This window comes from Chiloscyllium plagiosum, chromosome 11 (genome assembly GCF_004010195.1).
Source record: "Chiloscyllium plagiosum isolate BGI_BamShark_2017 chromosome 11, ASM401019v2, whole genome shotgun sequence".
Taxonomy (NCBI): domain Eukaryota; kingdom Metazoa; phylum Chordata; class Chondrichthyes; order Orectolobiformes; family Hemiscylliidae; genus Chiloscyllium; species Chiloscyllium plagiosum.
This window is the reverse complement of record NC_057720.1, coordinates 27523176-27546424: the sequence shown is the minus strand read 5'-3', so window position 1 is coordinate 27546424 and position 23249 is coordinate 27523176. Positions and strand designations below refer to the sequence as shown.

Genomic DNA, 23249 nt, shown 5'->3' with positions numbered 1-23249 from the left:
GGAATGCTCTGCCACAGAAGGCTGTGGAGGCCAAGTCTCTGGATACTTTCAAGAAAGAGTTGGATAGAGCTCTTAAGGTTAGTGGAATCAAGGGTTATGGGGATAAGGCAGGAACAGGATACTGATTGAGGATGATCAGCCATGATCATAATGAATGGTGGTGCTGGCTTGAAGGGCAGAATGGCCTACTCCTGCACCTACTGTTTATTGTCATACCAACCTTAAAAGAGACGCCTGGCTTGTATGTTTCTGGTACTTCCCAGCTCAATAACACTGATGTCTGCATCACTGCCTTGACCCGAAAGTTCTTCGCAAACACTGTGGAAAAGATCAAAAGTATCAGTTCCTGTACATATGTGCATCTAAATGAGGATAGATTTTATAGAACATGAAACCTGTAGCAACCCATTTGGGACCAATACTACATTACCAGCATGATTTTCAAGTGCTTCTTAGCTGTACAGTCAGAGAGGTTTAATTATTCATTCTTTGGTGCAGGTTCGAGATATTTTCCAGGGATGTTACATACCTCTGGAACAAGTAGGGTCTGAACCCGGGCTTCCTAAACTTTGTAGGGACCCTACCACTGCACCACAAGAATACCTGCTGTGAAGCTTTGGTATTTGTTTCCAAAACATCATTTATGTAGTGGCAGGAAGGCAACGAACACTTCCTTGACACCAATCTGCTTGATTTTCTTCTCCTTTTGCCACTTTCTACACCATTTCTCTTTTTGGAAGGGGAAGATTAAGCTTTTTACCTCAAGTTCTGGTAATGCTCTTGGGATTTCCTCAATAGTATGGCTGTGACTGCAACTCTAGCATTCTGGAGAATACATGAGCTAAGTAATTCCTCATTACTACACAAAACAAAATCAGTCTCCAGTGTAATGCAATAGTAATCTATAAAAAATTTAAATAAAAAAAGGTGCTGCACAAACGTATCATGCAATAAAGACAAACCATCAGTGAAATCCATAAATTGGCATAATTGATCAGGAATAAAGTCTTAAAGAAACTCATTAAATCCAAACTTCCAGTGGTTGAAAAGAGATTAAGAATGAGGGCAATAACAATCACACACTTTGCAGCCCAAGTAATTTCAAGACATTCCAACGAATATAAGAACTATTTTGACAATTGGAGATGTGGTAGGGATGACAGTAAGAATGCTCTTCGGAAGGTGGTATAAACCAGATATGTCCAGGTCTGCCCAAAAGGTAGCAATTTTAGAGGGAATAATCTTTGGGCCTTTCAGGTTTTTTGTACAAGTGAATGTTTGCCTTTGTTGCATCGGTCTGTAAATTATCAAAACCAATGATGTAGGACACTGCTAGCTCACAGCAACTGAGCAGGTATTTCATTTCAGTAATGGAGAAATGTTTTTGGAATTTTGGGTTCATTGCCAACCATCATTCACGCAAGGTTTTGATTTGACAAAATTCCTTACCTTGGTCAACTGGCATGGTACGGGACTGAATACTAGGACTGTATGGACCATGCCCTTTGGAAGTGTGAGCTCTCACTCGAATGTCATAAGTAGTGTCTGGTTTTAGACTGCTCAGTGTTATCTGAGTTTCGTTAGTAGTATTGGTGAGATCCTTTTGGCTGTTGATATCACGGAACAACACTGTGTAGAGGATCACTTTCCCATTCCTCTCCGCCATAACTGGTGGGTCCCATGAAAGCTCAGTGGTGGATGTTGTAAGTCCCACAACATGTAGGTTTTGGGGGAACCCATTTGGCACATCTTCTGGTGTTACGATTTTTTTCACAGTCTCCTCACCAAATCCTGCTTTGTTTTTGGCACTCAACCGGAAGATGTATGTGGCCCCTTTGTGTAAGTTCATTACTGTGTAATGGTTATCATTCTTACTAAGTTCAATAATGTTTGGCTTATCTTCATCAGTCCGACTATACTGTAATCGGAAACCTAGCAGATCATCCACCATTTGTTGTGGTGGCTGCCACTGAATGAGGGCAGTGTTCATTTTAGTGACACTGATAACCATTGCAGGCATACCTGGAACTGAAGAATAAAGCAAAGTTAAGCTGAATATTGGTTAACTCATGAGTACATCTCCATTACTCACTCTTGTAGGCATTAGTTCTAAAATAATTACACATTGCAAAGACAATGAATCAGAAACAAATCCAAGTCAATACTTCCAAAACACTGTTAGTTGTTTAGCATTTGGCTCATGATATTTATAAATACTGAGTTCATTGACACTGAGTCTTTCTTTTTCTAATCTATTTGAAGAAATTAATAAAGATGTGCTCCATAAAACAATAACAATAATTTTCCAATTAAACTTTTTCTCCGATCTTGCTAATTTCGTCATCAGTGCAATATTACCAGGTCTATATAACGACACACCATCATTACAGGTGACAGTAACCACCTACTTCACCTATGCAAAGAATCCTACAAGGCCTACAGACCTTGATATCCTGGCAGGACTCCAGTTATCTTATGGTTCTTTTTGAAAGGTGAAGCACATACTGATGGGATCTTGCCTCAATTTAACAAGTCCTCTTTTAATAAAGCATTGTATTAACAACTTTCAACATTATACCCACAGAAAAGCATATGGTACATTTTCATTCTGCACGTGTATTATTTCATTTGCTCTTAACATGTTGCCATTTTCTATTTTATGCTAATGTTGGAAGTGTAATCTATTTATAAGTAATGTGGCATTGGTGTAGTGAGGAATGGGAGTGCAGTGTCAATACCAAGTTGCATTAAAAACTTCTCTCGATTTTTTTTTGCCAGAAGAACTCATCTGAGGCTACGGTTAATGTAAGATGATCTCCCCACTTACCAGATCCTGAAGTAGTAACCAGCCTGGGTTTGCTACGGGCTCCATCCCCCCTGGTCGTATATGCTGCCACAGTAATGGAATATGTTGTTTCAGGCATCAGTCCCCCAATAATGGCTTCCTATTGTTAAATGTATGAAAAGCAAATAGTTTATTTAATGTTCATCTATCCATACAGAACACCTGCATAACAAACAATTAGGATCCAATGGGTTATACAAAAGAGGTCTGACTGGCACAGGGCAAGGGGGAAAACATGAACCAACATGGAAGAGTTAATGAGATATATGAAGGTTTCAACAATTTAGTACAATAGCATGATACATAAATAGTTCATGATTTTCATAAATACATTTTGCAATTGATTAATAATTAGCATGGATTTAAATATTTCATTATCAGTGGTGAGAAAAATCAGAATGCTTTTAAAGGAACTCAGACTGAGATTGTATTAATTAATTTAAAGGAATAAAAGTGCACATCAAAGTTGAAAATAATTAGAAACAATTTAGCAATGCACTTAGCATCAATGATTGCAATTAAATTTCCATCCTAGCTAATTAAATTCTTTTGGTGTGTAATCCAGGTGAAGTGACCACATCTTCCATCAGTCCTTGTTTGAACTAAAATGCTGAACTCAACAAAGCACAGAAATATCACAAAAATTAATAACATAAAAAGGGAATAATGCATTAAATCAACTAAGATTAACTCAGGCAATATATTTTAGAAATCAAAAAGCAACACCAATGCACTGCTAACCACCATTTCCACACATGCACACAGCTGTACATATTCCCAACTTTATCTAATCTCTTACTGTCAACTGTATAAGGCTCTGACTGGTCCAGGTCATCATTAAAAGCTGTTCGTTTTTGAACGGATAGAGATACTCTTTGTTCATTTGAAAATAATGCAACCCTTGATTTTCCCTATGATAGAGCCTACTCACACAGGTTGATATTTCCATCCATGGACTGGGTGTATGCTAAAATGATTTTTAATTTTACCAAATTGGTCATCTGAACATTAAACTGTATAACCAGATTGCTTTCTTGCCCTTTTCCAAATTAGGAATTGAAGCTCTGCTGTTTTAAAATCTGTGTCAAGCAATATTCTGTTTGGAAAGCAATATATAACTTGGGGTGGAAAATTGCTCTATACCTGGCCACACCATTTCACTAAATATACCATTCAACTAAACATACTGACTTGTGTGTCTATTCTACAACAATCCCACTACTTTTAGTAGCTATGGTGGAAATTACTAACTAAACAAGTTTGGCTGAATTTCCCTCTTACGTCTAATTTACTTCATGACCCTGGCATAGTCAGCAGAGTTGGTGGATTATTAAGTATTCATGCTGACATCCCAGCAGGTGTAGACTGTTAGTGGCTCTTTATAAACAGTATGAAGTGTAAAAGTGCCAATAGGGTCAGCATTAAAGGGGCAGCAATGTCCCAAAAACTTGGAACAAAAGAGGCATTCAACAGGGCAATGGATGATTATTTGGATCCAAATAATGTGCACAAGTAGGGCGGAAAGCAAGAGGTTAGCACTAGGTAATGATGCTCTTTTAACAAGTTGGTGCAGGCACGATATGCCGAATCGGCCCCTTCTGTCCCATAACACTTCTGTGACTTTGTGAAAAGGATTATAGCAAGACCGTCAACAAGAGTACAGTGAGGGAAATTTCAATTTGGGCATTACTGATAAATTAGATCTAGCTCTTAGAAATTTGCCATCTTGAAATTTACAGTCTATAATACAAATAAAAAGAATTGATAAAGGACTGTCAGTCTATTTGGTGGAAAGCATGCTCTCAAAAAGTATCCTCAGGCAAAGAATCAGAAATTTACATTTATAAAGAGATTTGCTTGCTTCCTGCACTGCAAATACAGTTGACTGTGGGCTTTGTTCGCTCTCACTGATCCTTTCCAGTTTATTATCACAAATCTTTCAGTGTATGTTAAAAACAAGACAGGCTGATCTTTATCAAGGTTTGTTGCCTATACCTTCTGGAGAACTGCCCAGTTCTGTGATCCAGCCCTACTGGATTTATACAAAACCAGTTCAAAACCAGGAAGCAAATCTCAACAAGCAACACATCACACGCAACACAGCAAACAAAAAGCACAGATTGTGCCAGCATCATTGCAACACATCTACAAATAGAATGTCCATTAGATTCTTCGAGCAAGATTATTTCTCATGCAACTGGGTTAGTTCAGAGAAAGCACAGAAATCTCAGTGCAAAATGGTAATGCAGGGATGTCAAAGAGAAGTGGTCAACAAAACTATATGCTGCATGTTTTCCATTTTCTTAATTTCCACAAAAGACTCAACAATTGAATACTATTTCATCTTTTCTTTTTAGCTTGTCCACATAGTTTTACATTTAAATTCTAAACAGATTTTCTTAGCATAACATACTTATTGCCACTGCTATCAATCAGAAGACACTGAACAAATATTAGTTGAAAACAACCAGTTTAAAATTTACTGGGAATCTAGCATGTGATTTGGCCTGGATTTCATAATAAAGGCCTAAATCAAGACTACTTTGATCATAATTTACATAAAATTTCTCTAACATTAGAGTGAAAGGTCATGGAAAAGTTACATGTGTACAAATTATGCCAATTAATAGTTTTACAATTCACTAAACAGAACAAGAATGATACTATTATTGAGTTCTCCATTATATGTTCCAATATTCACATACTGAACTTCCATAATCAGGGCAGTGAATACGTTGAGCCTTTTTCATTAAGAGGGGCATCAAAAACAGAAGTTGTTGGAAAAGCTCAGCAGGTCTGATAGCAGCAGTGAAGAGAAATCAGAGATAACATTTCAGATCCGGTGACCTTTCCTCAGAACTCATGAGTTCTAAGGAAAGGTCACCAGACCTGAAACGTTACCTCTGATTTCTCTACACAGATGCTACCAGCCCTGCCCAGCTTTTCCATCAACTTCTGATTTTGTTTCTGACTTACAGCATCTGCAGTTGCTTCCGTTTTTATTCATTTAGGGGCTCTGCTAAGACATGCAATTTCACAATTTAGGTGAAGTGTGTGGTGTACGAAAATTCTATTTTGTGGGTCAGAAGCACTATTAGTGTTAGGATGATTGAAACCCTTTGAATCACATCTCAGCAATTCTCTCCTTGTGGGATTGTGTTGTAAATAATAGCACTTACTGAGCTTGGCAAGCATATTTAATTCCAAAGATAGATTAACCATTAATAGGAGACTTCACCACCACCTTTCTGATTCTTTTATGCGATAGTAAATATAGATCTCAGCAAACTGCATGATCTCGTGAGTTTTGAATATTATATATTTTTCAAAACTGGGTAAATCAGTTAGCACTGAAAAAAGCAAATTTGTTTATCACACATAGTCGTGAATTAATTTATTGAATAATCTAATAAAATCTGTATTCTGCCAAGACTTCGATCTCTAATGCTGTTCACTTTCAGCCCAGAAAACAATTCTTACACCAAGGTTAATGAATGTACTGCTACTACTACTACTACCGACTTCCCTTCATGCAGTGACTCTAATAAAGACATTAATATTATACTTTACACAGAATTCTTAAATTCTTCAAAGATCCTACACATTTCTTCGCTATTTATCTCTGTTACATTCATCTTTGACATCCCCCTGATTACTTGATAGAAAGCCCATGCCCAGATTTGCACATGTTTGTTACTCACATATTCCTGGGTGTCCTCAGACTCCCACTGAACGATGGGTTTGGGGAAAATAAAGACAATTAGAAAGAGGGTTTAGAGGAAAGGCAATCTGGACTAGATTAGTAAGGATACATGCTAACTATGAACAGAGAAAATAACAAGAAACATATTTTAAAATAGCAACTTTCAGACTACATTGCACAGCGATTAGTATAGTTTATTACTTATTTGCACAAACTAGAAGGTTCAGCCATCTGCATTCACAGCAGTAGTCTTTGGGATTTGCTCTCGTTAATACCTGCTGCTTACACGTTGTTTAACAGTTACTTTTTATAGGACGCAGCTTTTGGCTGCCATGTAACAATTATTTCATGTCTCATACTTCAAGTCATCTAATGCCAATTCAATGACATGGTACAGATAAAAAATCTGGAAGTTTTACACACAAACAGACCCACAAATGATATACTGTTAAATCTCCCCATCAACCCATATCTAGAAGAGCATACAATCACAATGTCACAGCCACCTTCAATTTTTTTCTGCTAATTTAAACATTTCTTTTAATGATATGCACTTGTTATGCATTATATGTTATTATTCATTAATTTCATAATGACTAAAATTATTCTTGAAATTGCAACATATATAGTTATAAATACAGGAGACAATAACCAACTGGTCATCTCAAGCACAATGGAATTTTAGTCAATACAAGGAAAATGCTTATTGTTACACAAAATGCAATAAGATTTTGACTCAGTTTATGAATAAATAATTGCTGCAGGGCATCAAATTTAGACAGACCTTAACTAAAGCTTTGCACCAGGATGAATCATATCAGGTACATTTATAAATAAGGCAATCCAGTGATCACCGTGATGTTCAACATCGATTTCCTGCTGTTCTTAGCAATAAGAAGGCAAATTTAATATGCGATGCATAATGGAGATTTAAGTAATCAACTGCAGAAAGTAATTCAGATGTGTGGCTGGTAAAGAAGCAGAAGTAGTGGTGAATAAGTATTTTTGAAGTTGGATAAAAGGATATAGCTAAGCCACAGAGAGGTTGATACCAGAACTATTTAATTCTTATTAGATACACACAGAAATGTTCAAAATATTAAGGAGTTTTTGATAGAGGATAGGATAGAAACTGTTTCCCTTGACAGATGTGTTGGCAGCCTTCACAAATTATCCAAGCCTCGAGTCTGTTGCCTGCATCAGGGAATTGAGCATGAAGGAAACTTCTACAAAGTAGGGCAATGTGCCAGGAGAGTGAGGAGGAGCATGATATCCAGCAGGCGGCCATGATCATGCAACATTTCTCCTCCCTCAACTTTCTAATGAGGATGGTACTGAGTTATGTCACCAGCTTCAAGCCATGTATTAAATAGCACTGCCCATAGCTTTCATGATCATGGTCACTCAACTCTCTGTCAGAGGCTAATTTAGGCTGCAATAAGCAATATTAGCACCATCTAGAGATATATCAAGGAAGTCAGAAATCTCTGCACCGTAACAGAAACATATTTTTCTCTATCAATATGAGAGGGGATAAGAAGAGACAGCTTAAGTTTTGCCCGCATGACATGCTTCAAGGTTGCAATTGCCTGTAAACATATTGTAAGGCATGTTCCCATGAGAACGTTGCAATATTGAACAATTAAAAGTAATTCAATTTTCATCAACGTTCAGCCACTGTCACCTATACAACTGTGTTCTCCAGGGGTCAGTTTTAGGGCCACTGTTCATATTAACGTAAAGCATAATTTCAACTTTGCAGGTGGAAAGAAACTGAAATATGGTGAACAAGTACATAGCAAGGGACATCAGGAGGATACAAGCCTGGTAAAGTGTGAATGTGGCTTAGGACTGCATAATGTTCAGCATTATTCATAACTCTTCAGATATTAGCAAGACCTGAATAAAAATCAAATTTGGGCTGAAAAGTGACAAGTAAGATTCTTGCCAGATGATGACCATTTCCAACATTTCAGACCATCATCCCTGATATTCAATGGCATTATATCACTAAATCTCCCACTATCATCATCCTGGGGGTTACCGTTGACCAGAAACTCAACTGGACTAGCCAAATGTGTACTGTGGCTACAAGAGAAAGGTAGAGGTTAGGAACCTTTCAACAAGTAACTCACCTCCTGACTCCTCAAAGCTGCCCATCATCTATTAGTCACAAGTCAAGAGGGTGATAGAATGTTTTCCTGAATAAGCACAGCTCTAAACTACTCAGGATGCTTGACACTATCCAGGACAAAGCAGCCTGCTTGACTGGTATCATTTCCACAATCATTCACTCTCTCCACCACTGGTGCTTAACAGCAGAAATGTCCCCCATCCAGAAGATACACCACAGAAATTCTCCAAGGCTTTTTAGACAGCACCTTTCAAACCCATGAACACTACTATCTGGAAGGACAAAGGCAGGGACTGCATAGGAACACCACAACCTGAAAGTTCCAGTTCAAGTCTCACACCATCCTCACTTGGAAATATATAACTCTTCCTTCAGTGTTGCTGGATCAAAATCCTGGAACTCCCTACAATGAAATAGATTATGGCAGAGAGAACAATGTGGCATGTTTGAAATACAATTTTTCAAGGATGTAGTGAAATAATTAGAAGTCATAATGTGAATTATAATCAATAAACTTTGTGCTAGATCAGTTCAAATAAATATCTGTGCTGGATGATTACAGATACAACTGATATTGTCATTATCAGGATACCACATTATATCAAGCACAAACTCCACAAATCAATGCACACCAACAAAGCATATTGTAATAAAAATATTAATAAGTTTTGAGAAGAATACATTTCAGACAATTTGTTTTTCATTTATCATTTTATACTTTAGAAACATAAATCATAATAAAGGGCAATTTCTTTCTTCTTCCTCTATGATCAGTAATTTTTGATAACTCAACTATGAACAAATAACTATGCTTACTTGTTCTTCTGCTAGCATCACATCTTTAATTATTGGTTGTCCCTGTGGTTCCCCTTTATCCAAACGCACATAGGTGACCTGGTATCCCCGTATCAGTCCATGTTGCTTGCTTGATATTGGAGGTTTCCACGTTACTTTGATTGTAGTTGAGTTCACTGACTCTGCTTCTACTTTCCGTGGTGGTGCACTAGGCACTGTGAGAAAATATATAGTTATTACTGGAAAAAATTCTTCAGGTTTATTAAGAACTTGTAAAACTTTATACATACTTCGTATTTCTTTCATCATGTGCTTAACAGACTTGTGGTGTGTACTAGCAGAAAGTGAGGTCTGCAGATGCTGGAGATCAGAGCTGAAAAATGTATTGGAAGAAAAGCACAGCAGGTCAGGCAGCATCAAAGGAGCAGGAGAATCGACGTTTCGGGCATAAGCCCTTCTTCAGGCTTATGCCTGAAACGTCGATTCTCCTGCCCCTTTGATGCTGCCTGACCGGCTGCGCTTTTCCAGCAACACATCTTTCAGCCTTGTGGTGTGTACTATCAAACTTTCAACAACGATGGCAATTTCCTTCAAAAAAATTACACATTAGATATGTACATCCCCTCCCAAAAAAAATCAAAAATACCTCAAAAAATTATCACGTTGGAATTAAGGCAAAGATTCTCAATGTCAGACAAAGCTGAAAACGATTGAAAAGACCTAGTAGCTGCTTTAAAAATAACACAACTCTAACTCCAGTTCAGAAGTTCCTAACTTCCTTCAACCTATAGGATCACTGCTTTCGATTCTATTTGTTCTTGTTCTCCCAGACAAATAACTGGGAATGACTTCAAAGTAGGAATTTTAAAAAAATCATTCATGGGACGTGGGCCCGCATTTGCTACCAATCTGTAGTTCAGCAGGTGGCGATGAGCTGTAGCTAAGGGTGGACAATAAATGCTGGCCCACATCTGATGAATAAGCAAAAAAATTCCCCACTCTGGAGTTATTTGAGACAGAGAACTAATCAATAATTAAAAAGTAACATCTGAAATCAACTGCTGAGACTAGAATTGTCAATGATGAATACTGTAAAATGATATCCCATTTTTCAGGTTACCGAACTAAGAAATATGATGAACAGACTGAGCCAAGGAAAAGAAACAAGATTTTTACCTTAATACAGTATTACATTTATATGCATTTAAAGCAGCTTCTGTAATATTGTTTATTCACGATTTGGACAGTGAATATGTTTGCACACAATTTAACAAATGAGCCCATCATTGCTGATTTTAATGTTGCCCTCACTTTACATTCACATAAACTCTCTTTTGGCAGTTATCACTGGATAATGATTGAGTGGCTAATTTTCACTTTCATAGCCTGGGGACATCCACTATTGTGAAGTCATTTTGCATTATTAAGAAGAATGAATATAATGATGCATTTACTAGATAGCAACTATAAAATCATTTTACATAGTTTTGTAACTAAAATCCCTCATTCTTTACGGCATATATTTTTGAACTTCGATATGCTGCAATTAAAACAGCTAGCAGTTAACATTAATTGTTATATTTCTTGCTTCTCAAAGAGATCAAATGCATTATATGCATTAAATCACCATGTTTTGCTACGTTCAGAGATTGTGCAAAATAACAGTTGGATATCAGTTTTCAGATGCACAGTTACTGAGCAGTCAATGTTGTTTAACAAATTAGGTGCGCAGGAATCTGATTACACGATGTCAGCAAAAATGCCTGCTTCACACCTGCGTTGAATTAAAATATCCATCTATCATCCACTTGACAAACCTTCTAACTAATTAGTAGTTATTTTACATGCAGAGCCCACCTTAAAAATTACTCTCACCTTTGAATCTGAAAATGGCCGCAAAGTTGGTTCAAAATGCCAATTTTTCTCCCAAAAGAAGAAAGACATTTTTATATGTAAAAGCACTTAACATTTTTCAGGAGAGTTATGTGCTTTTCCATGATGATTAATTGGTAATGCTTAACAATTGGAATGTTAATTTCATCAATGAAACTTGCTCTGTCTTTGTGACATTGCTTTTGGCATTTTCTGCTTATCATTGACAGTTACCATAGAGATTTAAATTGATGGTGAATACTTTGTAAAAAATTAACATACAGCCAGTAAATTTAATAAGCTCACCACCGACTTTATCAAATATAATTAGAGACTGTCAAGAAATGCTGGCCTTGCAAACACCAATGGTCCGATAAAAGAATAAAAACCTCAAATGTTGGAACAATTGAGAAACAGGATTTCTCTTTCCATGTAGTATGCAAGCACTGATGGACTCTAAATGCAAGATTAGCATAAATCAGTTTCCAATGTAATACCAACTTTCAACATAGAGTATAATTTGTTCCCTACATATACAAAGCTATGTTTGAAATATTATATCTTTCAGTAAATACTAAATCACCTAATGTAAAATCAGAATAGGAGGGGTGGTGTGTTGATATCCAATAATAGGATTAAAGGAATAACAATACTGAATATTAGGGCTTATTAATACATTAAATCAATTGAAAGAAACAGTAGAAGTTCCAGCAAATAGACAATTAATTTCAAATGGTAACGGAAGCATAAAAGAGAAGGAAAATAATTACACTGTAAAGTAACTGTGGATACATATACATAGTGGTGAAACCAAGAATATTAAAGTATAGGAGGTTAAGAAACCAGACTCAAGACCTAGAATAGAAAATCAGACAAGCAAGAATCCAGGAAAGTAGAGCTCACTGAAATCAATATTTATCATAGGTGAAGTAAAAGAAGATATTCTTGGAGAGGGTATAAAATAGCAATTAGACAAACTGACAAACCAAGAAAAAAGTGGATTTGTAGAAGTGAGCTTTCTGAAGCAATTATACCTAAAATTCTTCAAAGATGGACCAAAGGGTCTGTTTCCATGCTTTATGACTCTAAGTGATGGACCCATTGACAAGAGAAATTCTACAGACAGATTTCAGTAAGATATCCTGGCACACTTAATTACTCCAAAATGTAGAAAGTATGGTATAAAGTTTAAAAACTAAATATATCAGACAAAAGAATGTTTATGATTGTCAAGATGTCACAAGAATCACAGTTGGGTTAACTATTGAAAAGAGTGTGAAATAAATTGGGATAAGAGTGAACAAACAGCTACCAACAAACTGAGGAAAAGTGATCAAGCAATAAGGGAGCACACAAACCAAACACAAAGACATTTAAATGAACTCACAACAGCACAGAACGAGTTTTTTTTCCCCGATAAGTTCATGCTAGCAGTCTACAGAACAAACTAGGCAGTCTCATTCCCTTACTATAACCCACTTTATGTCCTTCAAATATCTATCCTATTTAAGGACAAACCAGGGAACTATAGACTAGTGAGCCTGACGTCGATGGTGGGCAAGTTGTTGGAGGGGATCCTGAGGGACAGGACGTACATGTATTTGGAAAGGCAAGGACTGATTAGGGATAGTCAACATGGCTTTGTGCGTGGGAAATCATGTCTCACAAATTTGATTGAGTTTTTTGAGGAAGTAACAAAGAGAATTGATGAGGGCAGAGCGGTAGATGTGATCTATATGGACTTCAGTAAGACGTTCGACAAGGTTCCCCATGGGAGACTGATTAGCAAGGTTAGACCTCACAGATTACAGGGAGAACTAGCCATTTGGATACAGAACAAGCTCAAAGGTAGGAGATAGAGGATGACTCTATTTCATTTTAAAATCAAATCATTGTCTGTCCCCATTTGGACCACCCTTGAAGGCAGTGAATTCCAGGTGGTGACTGCTTGCTGTGTAGAAGTTCTTTCTCACTTCCATACCCCTCCATCTCTCGCCCAAAATCTTAAAATTGCCTCTTATTCCTTGTATCATCAGCTAATAGGCACAGTTTTTTTTTCTCCCTGACATCATCTTAACCACATTTACCAGGTTTTCCCTCAATTATCTTTGCTCCAAGAACACGCCCAGCAGCTTCAATTTATCCGTGTAACTAAAATTCACTTAATCCTGAACACATCCGTCAATTGCCCCAGTACCCTCTCAAGCACGTTATACAGGTTCATAACTTCCCTACATTGTACTCAACACCTTCACTTATGAGATCCAAAATTCCAAATGAATGGCTTACTATTCTCTCAATATGTCATGTATGTTCATAATTTTGTAAACATTAACCTGTAGGATTAAACTAATTTTCAATAACTAATCATTTTGAATAAGCAAATGACAAATTACATTATACATTTTTTAATTGTGGTTACCATTTCTGTAAGGAAGATAGCCATATGACTCAGGTGAAAAGCAAGGTATTGCGCTTATAGTTACTTTTGTGGCCCATGTAAATGAAAACTTAGACAAACACAATTAAGACTGCTTTGAGGGAAAAAGCTTTTACTCAGAATACAGCTATATTTTAAAATGGTTTAGTTTTGTAAATTAAAATATGTAATAAGCCTATGAATATAATTGTGAATGTATATAGGTATTCTGCTATTTTTGAAAAGATTTGTAGCTCAGGTTGAGGTTCAGGCTGTAAGGTTGCTTGCTGAACTGGTAGGTTTGTTCTCAGACATATCGTCACCATGCTAGGTAACATCATCAGTGAGTCTCTGCTGAAGCACTGGTGTTCTGTCCTGCTTTCTATTTATGTGTCGTGGTCTGTTACGGTGGGTGATGTCATTTCTGGTTCTTTCTCTCAGAGGTTGGTAAATGGAGTCCTAAATACTGAATAGAAAACTCATGCCACTCCATCCACGAATTCCTGAACATCATCAAAATCACCAAGATAGAAGAGGACGAAGTCACGGTCTCCTTCAACGTAATGCCCTATTCACATCAATTAACATCAGCCTGACCAAAGAAACACTCACCTCCCTACTAGATGAACCCAGGATACGAACACCAGGCAGCACCAACTCCATCTGCAAGAACAGCATCCTCAAGCTGGTAGACCTGTGCCTTACTACCCACTTCACCTTCAACAAGACCTCCAAACAAATCAACAAGACACCCCTGGGATCACCAATATCAGGATTCTTAGCAGAAGCAGTTATGCAGAGACTAGAACAGACAGCTCTCCCCACGATCCAACCCAAGCTTTGGGTCAGCTATGTTGATGGCACATTAACAACATCCTTACTGGGCAAACGTGAGGACTGCAGATACTGGAAATCAGAGTTTTGATTAGAGTGGTGTTGGAAAAGCACAGCAGGTCAGTCAGCATCCGAGGAGCAGGAAGATCGACGTTTCAGGCAAAAGCCCTTCATCAGGTTTCCAGCACCATTCTAATCTCAACATCCTTACTGGCACAAATTTCACCAAAGAGGGACAAAACAACAGACTCCCCTTCTTAGATGTTACAGTAGAATGAACAGTCAGTGGAGAACTGCAGACCAGTGTCTACAGAAAAGCAACACACACACTGACCAGATACTCAGCTACAGGAGCAATTATCCCAACACCCACAAACAGAGCTGCATCAGGTCATTATTTAAATGGGCTACAACATATTGTAGCACCCAGGAACTATGAGCAGCAGAAGAAAAATACCTATACAACATATTCAAGAACAACTGGTACCCAATAAGCAGTTCGCCAATTCTTAGACAACAAACCCAAACAAGAAGATACAAGATGCCTGGAGGCTCCAATCACACTACCATACATCAAAGACATCCGTGAGATGACGACCAGACTACTCTGACCCCTTGGCATCATAGTAGCCCACAAACCTACCAACACACTGTAACAGTTACTGATGAACCTAAAAGACCCTGTTCCAAGGGCCAGCAAAATGAATGTCATATACAAAATACCCTGCAAAGACTGCAACAAGCACTACATTGGACAGGAAACTAGCCACCAGGATACATGAGCACCAACTAGCCACCAAATGACATGACCAACTATCACTAGTATCTTTATACACCGATGAAGAAGGACACCACTTCGACTGGGACAACACATCCATCCTAGGACAGGTTAAACAAACAAAGACACACATGGGAATTCCTAGAGGCCTGGCATTCAAACCAGAACTTCATCAATAATCACATCGATTTGGACCCCATTACCAGTCTCTGAGAAAAAGAACAGGAAATGATATCACCCACCATAACAGACCAAGACACATAAATAGAAAGTGGGACAGAACACCAGTGCCTCACAGAAGGCTCACTGATGATGTTACCTAGCATGGTGGAGAAATGTCTGAGAAGTAGCCTACCAGCTCAGCCAGCAAGCTTACAATCTGAATATATGCATTCTAATTTAGAATTAGGTTTTGTAGTGAATTTTGTAGTCTTGTTGTTGTCTTAGTCTTTTTAGAAGCAATAATTGAGACAGTTGGGATGATAGCTAATCACTAAGAGGTCACATTACATTCTCTGGCAGATAAATAAATGGGCTTACTGGTGCCATTTTATCTTGGAATAGATATATGGAGTTGGTAGGAGAAAGTGAGGTCTGCAGATGCTGGAGATCAAAGTTGAAACTTTATTGCTGGAACAGCACAGCAGGTCAGGCAGCATCCAGGGAACAGGAGATTCGACGTTTCGGGCACAGGCCCTTCTTCAGGAATCCTGAAGATTCCTGAAGAAGGGCCTGTGCCCGAAACGTCGAATCTCCTGTTCCCTGGATGCTGCCTGACCTGCTGTGCTGTTCCAGCAATAAAGTTTCAACATATGGAGTTGGTACACCATAAGCAAGAAGCCAATACAAAAGGGACAATCAAACAAAATGATCAGCATGTCAAAAACTGAATCAGGACTTAATATGAAGTGTTGCCACTAAGATGAACATTGGTTTCTTTAAAAACAAGCAGGAATGATGCATTGCATACTGTTTCTCCAATCCAAGATGGTCATGAACTCTTCATATACTGACAAGCCAATTAGTTTAGGACATTTCTGAACATATGCAGAGTGTAGTGGTTCACAGTGGTTACAGTGGACCACAGTATGTGGTCATTTTTATGATTCATTGGAGAAGAAGACTGAAGATAGAAGGACAACTTCAGTCAACAGAACAGAAAAAGAAACCTGTGCCCAGTCATCCAGTATTACTGGTGTTTCCAAATGGACTGACTGAGAAACCACTGCTTTTATTAAATATAATTTATTTTTCACTTCTATAATAAACTTAACAAATTCCATAAAGATTGTAAACTTGTGAAGACATAGCTATACCTGGAATGGGCCTGGTAACTAACAGGATCAATAAACCTTTAAATTGCTTCTCTCAAACGCAATCTATAACTGTAATTGACTAAAATCCTACAGTTAAAGTGTAACATAAAATCTTTCTAATCAGTAGGCCACATATCACTCTTTAAACCTGTTTTGCTTCTTCCTATCTCTTCCACCAAAATGTATTACTGCACACTTGGGTGCATTACATTTCAACTGACACTTACCTGCCCATTCTGTTATCCTAACTATGTGATGCTACAATTGACTGATATTATTGTCTAGGTTTACCACAATTCCAAGTTTGGTACTGCATCAAATTTTGAATGTTTACTCTTCATTTCAGTATCCAAGTCCTCCAACATTTCTACTGTTTTCTGGTCTTTGTGTTCAAATGTGTTGACATGAATGAATTGGTCAGAGATTTCTGGGAAAGGGAGATGCACAGCAAACAAGGGGCAATACATTACGATGGCCAGGAATTAGGGAACCTGCAGGTCTATGTCTGTAGTCCTCTCCCTCACAGGGTGAGTCACTTACTGCACCCACTCCAACAGGGGTCATTGCATTTTTCTTCCTCATTTTATACTTTACAGCATGATTGAATTTGACACTGAGTGCTGCTCAGTCAGTGGCTTGCAGCTGCTCCCCATACATGTCAGTAGTCTCCCAAAGATCCAAATGCCCTTCATGGTAGCCCTTCCTCAAAATCCCATAGGCTTTGCACATCTCAGGGTCTCCCCAACCTACTTACATGAACCTGCACCTGCCCATCTTTCCCACCCAGCCCAATCACGGCCAGTGGTCATACACTGACTCTCCTTGAAGCAAGTCTGTTCCTAAACATAAATGAAGTACCCCCCCTCCCCCCATCCATGCTTTACCATATCTCCTCTCCACCCCCTCCCTTGCAGACACTGTTGCCCTCTTCATAGCTGTCATCCCCCATTCCCTCCTACTTCACCAAAATTTTCAGACAAGGCCGTTTGCTTGCTGCACATAGTGTGTCTTTGTTGAGTAAGGTGCTGCCATACAGAGTAGACATGAGACTGTCGTATTATACTGCCATTAAGCATGATGTATGCTACCTTAACTGAGGACTGCTGACCAGTAAGGCAAGCTGCATAGTTGCGTCACTGCACTAAATTGCACAGCAAGGCAAGGCATGGACAATGTGAACATGAAGATAAGCATTAATGGAGCAGGCATTCAGTCCTTAAGATGCAGCATGGTCCAATTCTTAGCTGCATGCTGCTGGGCTCACAAGGTATCCCTGCAGTAGCTTTTCAGTGCTATTTGCTGGTGTACGCTATGATGCAAGTCTGTACTTCTACAGTGCCCTGCCAGTGGAACAGAAAGATGTCATGATGGTTGAGGGGTTGGCAAATGCAACAAGCCAATTTACATGGACGGGGAGTGCACGAGGCTGGTGTCCTGGAACATCCCTGAGATGTGTGGATATAGAGTCATACAGCAAGGAAATGCACCCTTTGGTCCAACAGGTCCATGCTGATCATAATTCCAACCTAAGCTAGTCTAAACTTTTCTTATTTGTGTAGTTATTCAAGTGTTTTTTAAACATTGTAACTATACCGTATTCCACCACTTCCTTTGGAAGTTCATTTCACACACGAACCACTCTGTAAAAAAAAAAGTCCCCCCTCATGTCTTAAAAAAAATCTTTTGCCTCTCACCTTAAAAATATGCCTTCTAGCCTTGAAATCTCCCACAACTGGGAAAAGACAGTTGCTATTCACCTTATCTATACCCCTCATGATTTAAAAAACTTCTATATGGTCACCCCTTAACCTCCTACACTCCAGTGAAAAATGTCCCAGCCAATCCAGCTTCTCCCGATAACTCAAAACCTTCTATTTCCAGCAATATTCTGGTAAATCTTTTCTGAACCCTCTCCAGCTTGATGATATCCTTCCTGTATCTATTAGAGAAAGCAGCAAGCAAAGTTCACCAGTTCTAATTTCTGTTGAGTGTTCCAGACATCTAGTTTGACTGATGCAGTTGGTAAGATAGAAAGCTGAATATTAATGAGGTGAGTTAGGCCATTAATAATCTATTTAACATGCAAAAACTGGCAGCTCACTGCTGCCTCGTGAGAAACTCGCTCTGACACTTGTCAAAAGCATAACAAGTGAAGTGAGATGCACCTAAGTTTGAGATTAGCCACTGGACTTCTCATCCAAGTCTGCCACAAATCTCAAAATAGCCCATGTTATTCAGGGCCATATAAGATTCTATGCTTGGTCTCCAAGCCACATGAACTGCCCTGAAATTTCTATATGGTGCAGGAATTACACGTCTCAGCTGCCCATTCATCATCTGAAATAAAACTCTCTTTCTTTTGATAGATCTCGTTAGTAATTTATTCAACCTATACATTTTTATAAATTTCTCCAGAACTCAAATGTCAGCTGTTTCCATCTCCTCCTTCCTCATTCAGGACACTGCTTCTTTATGTTTTAAAATACCAGAGTTGGAACTATTGCTCACTCCCAAAATTCTAAGTTTAATACTTATTAGAAGTGTTTTTCAAAGAACTAAACTCCATGCATTTGCAAAAGCCTCCTACAGCTATAATACAAAGAAACTCTGAAGACCTGAACAGCCACTGCTGATAGTAATATGCCAACGACATCAATCTCATAACTTAAGTACTTTTTAGAAAGACATAACCCCTTAAAATTCCTTCAATCACCAAATTCACCATGTTTAATATTCAGTGCAAACTGTCAGCTTTAAAACTGGACTTATGCCACGTGAATTGGGAGCGTGAGATGATGAATGGTAAATGACCTGCACAAATTTTAAAATTTCAGGAAAAACAAATAAACAATAGTAACATGATGACACAGCAAAATGAGGTGGCACTGCGAATTTATATTTTCTCTAGGACCAAATAATAAGATTTAACTTCAAATTTCAGTCATTTTTCTGGCCTACAACCCATCTGTAACTTAACAGTTTGACTGATTGCATCTCAGTGAATTGATGGTTTTTCAGCTTTATGTTCCAGTGGATTCTAGGCTGAAAGTCACTTCTTGTGGATAAAAGTCAATTTCTTTACTGTTATTGGCCCAAATAATGAACATAACATAGGGACAGTTTTCAACATCTTCTGTTACTTGCACTTTTACTGTGCTCTCAATTTTATGCTCTTCTGGCAGGAAGTTTTCAATCTAAATTGAGTTATCTTTGATTTGTTTCTGCTGAATCTCATCCTGCTGTGAGGATTCTGCTCCACTGCTGCAAAACACCTTTGTTGTACTGCTTTCTGCCTGCTTTCCATTATATCTGACTCTACCTGTTCCTCACTGCTGGTGTGCAGTTCTAATAATCAAAACCACTGTTTACCTCTGCTGACCTCGGGTGTTAAGCAATGACAGACCATGGACAATGCTCAATATTGCTCGAATCTCAAATCTTTAATAGAAATACTTTTACCAGAATACCAGCCACCCTCATTTCATACAATTCCTGGATTCACTCATGTTCACTGATCCTAGGCATCAGTGCTCCAAGTCAATTCTATCCAAAAATTATCATGGTCATACCAAAGGATCTTGAATTTAACTTCTTGCCTTATCCCTACTCTCTATTTACAACCAGACATATCTAGTTTAATCTTTCCCAGGATTAAATGTGTATATTGGAAGGTTTAATTTCCATGGTTGGAAACTTCTCAAATCAATAGTTTGTGGCAAAATTATGAGTTTTGATTGATGATACCTTCCTGCTTTCTAATGTTTCTTCATCCAATTACACTTTCTACTACATCTGTCTTCCAAACTAGCTTAGTAGCATCTTGCTGAGATATTCATTTTGCTTTTTGGATTCATCCTTGCATTATGGTGATTTCTACCTATATCTCAAATCACCCTTAACCTCTTTCCCTTGATTTCATAGACTCCCTATCTTCCCATGTATTCTCCATTCATGTGAAATGGTCTACTCATTTTCTAATCACAAACGTGGTCATTATTCTTCATTTCCATATATTCTCCACCAATCAATTCCTCATTTAATCCACTTCCCCAGAAATTAGTCTCCCAAAAGTTGTTTACAATGGCATTTGAAACTTCAAGTCTTTCATTGGAGATTAGGGCTTAGAAGCAGGAAAAACCATTCAGCTTTTCAACATTCAATAAGATTGTGACTGATCTGGTTGCAGTCTCAATTCCACCTTCTTGTCTTTGGCCTTCTATTGGTCATAAAACTTCTACAGTTATCAAAGTGCTCAATTCATTTCCATTTTTTGACTTTGCTGTCTTACTTTCTCCCATTCTAGTCATTCCCCATGGTATGATCTCAATCTTTGTTGACTGATGTCCATGGGAGATAGGTATCAATACTTCAGGCACATGACTGACTTAGTCATACTTCAAACACCACTGGGCTTGCTCTCTTTTGTAAAAGCTGTTCACTACTCCAGCATTTTTCTTCTTTTCACCACTATCGATGACTTCATAAAATCCCATTCCACCATCACCAACAAGAAGAATGGAGAACTTGCTTACATTTTTCTCAATAAAATTCTGGCCAATATGCAGTATCAGAAGGTTGAAGGGTCTCAACTCGATTACTCTGGAGAACAGAAAGCTAAGAGATCTTAATATTCAGGTATTCAAGATAATTGAGATTGATAAAATGAACACTGATAATACGTTAGTAATAATGACAAACTTTAGAATGCAGGGCCATGTTCAAAGTTTAAGAAAGAAATGGTGCAGACATGTTTAACTGTTTGGCGTAAAAGGTGATGATCATCTGGAATGTACTTGATAAGGAATGTACTTGATAAGGGGGTGGACATTGTGAGAAAAGAAGTAAGAAAGAATTAAATAGTTATTGTTGCTGAATAAGGTGTATACGTTTTCAGGAAGAGATAGAGTGCAGCGACTTTTCAGCTGAATGTTCCATAATACTCCGTAAGGCACAAATATGATGAAATACTCTTCAATTGTCTGGACTGGTACAACTCCAACAATAGTCAAGAAGCTTTTCATCACAGGACAAAGTAGCCAGCTTATTTGGCACTCCATCCACTACCTTCACTTTCATACCCTTCAGCATCGACACAGCAGTGTGTACAATATGCACTACAACAACTCTCCAAACTTCCAAACCTACTAGCTCTAGGGCAGTAAACATGACAGCACCACCATTTACAACCATTGTTGACTTAGAGCTATATCATCATTCTTTCACTATTCCTGGACTGAAAACCTCAAATTCCCTTCCCAATGGCACTGTATCCAAAGACTACAGGGATTCAAAAAGGCATTCCACCATCTCCTTCATTGAATGCTGATCAAGCCAGCCATATACACATCCAATCAAAATAGGCAATGGTAAATATACATTCAAGAGCTTTGTATATCAACATTTTCAGAATAATTGTGAATGAACAGTAGATGTTGTTTCATATTCAAATGTGCCAACTTTAATAGATCAAATACCAAGAAATAAGTTAGGGACAAAAATTTCTGGTTTCAGCTGTTCACATCGTCATTTTCAACTGAAAATGAATCAGCAACAGATGATGGAAATATTGATTTCTACATGATGCTACTGATGAAATCGGTTTTCTCATTTTCTAGGTGAGATTAATTCATACGATATAAATATAATCATAAACATATCTATGAAAATACAAGGGAATATATTCCATATTCAATTAGAAACATAACTTTTTAATAACTATGAAAGGAACTGTGGTACCCCTTTGCTAAATAAACTGGTCACTAATTATCCAGAATTTTTTAAAATCAAATTAAACATTTGTTGTGAACTGCAGGTGCTCTTATGTATTTTGTTGCATGAAAAATATGGGAGAACAAACTGATCATATTATTATGTACCAAATTAATTTTTCTGTAACAAATTTTATTTGTATTATAATTTACAGTGAAATAATTTATGAAATCATAGCAGCCTTCAAATGTTTTATAAAATGTCTGTCTTCGAGAATATGGTGAAAGGGGTATCACAACACGAAACTACTTTAATTTGATTTCCAAATAACCTACCATCCTCATCCGTGCGGACACTCACAGGTGTGCTCTTCGGACCTGGCCCAACGTTGGTGTGAGCTCTTACCCACACCTGATATTCAGTCCACTTCTCCAGGTCCTCGATTACTGAGCTGGTTGCATCCGCCGCAAGGTTGTCCAAAACATGCTTTCCGCTGTCCTCACTATCCACTGCTTGATATATAATGGAGTATTTGGTAATGACGCCATTACGACTGTTTGCTGGTGGTGGATACCAACTTACCCGAATGCTGGTGGAGCTGATGGAAAATCCATGGACATCCTGAGGTGGGGCGGAGGGGGCTAGTGGATAAATGAAGGGGTATGAAGGGTAATGAATGAAATAAGATGGCAAAAAACTAACCAGAAAATATGTACAAGAACAAAACATGCATGCTGACAGCAAAAAGAAATTCAAAATTTTAACTTCAGTTTTAACATTTAATCTTACTAAATGTTAACATTTGGTCATGCAGAAATACAGTAAAATAATATTATGGTAGGAT

At 37.9% G+C, this 23249-nt stretch overlaps 1 protein-coding gene across 25 annotated transcripts in view; it reads right to left on the bottom strand.

Annotated features, from left to right (window-relative positions):
• LOC122554240 (receptor-type tyrosine-protein phosphatase F-like) overlaps positions 1–23249 on the bottom strand; it is a 465745-nt gene that overhangs the window by 133268 nt on the left and 309228 nt on the right. For 11 of the 25 annotated variants that reach the window (XM_043698932.1, XM_043698931.1, XM_043698941.1 and 8 more), the window contains 6 exons: positions 22741–23046; positions 9499–9692; positions 6547–6573; positions 2828–2945; positions 1450–2028; positions 221–318 (listed from right to left, as the gene is read on the bottom strand). In XM_043698932.1, coding sequence (XP_043554867.1) covers positions 221–318; positions 1450–2028; positions 2828–2945; positions 6547–6573; positions 9499–9692; positions 22741–23046 — 1322 coding nt within the window. The remainder of the gene's footprint in view (positions 1–220; positions 319–1449; positions 2029–2827; positions 2946–6546; positions 6574–9498; positions 9693–22740; positions 23047–23249) is intronic. The other 14 variants (XM_043698937.1, XM_043698944.1, XM_043698939.1 and 11 more) reach the window with 3 other exon arrangements.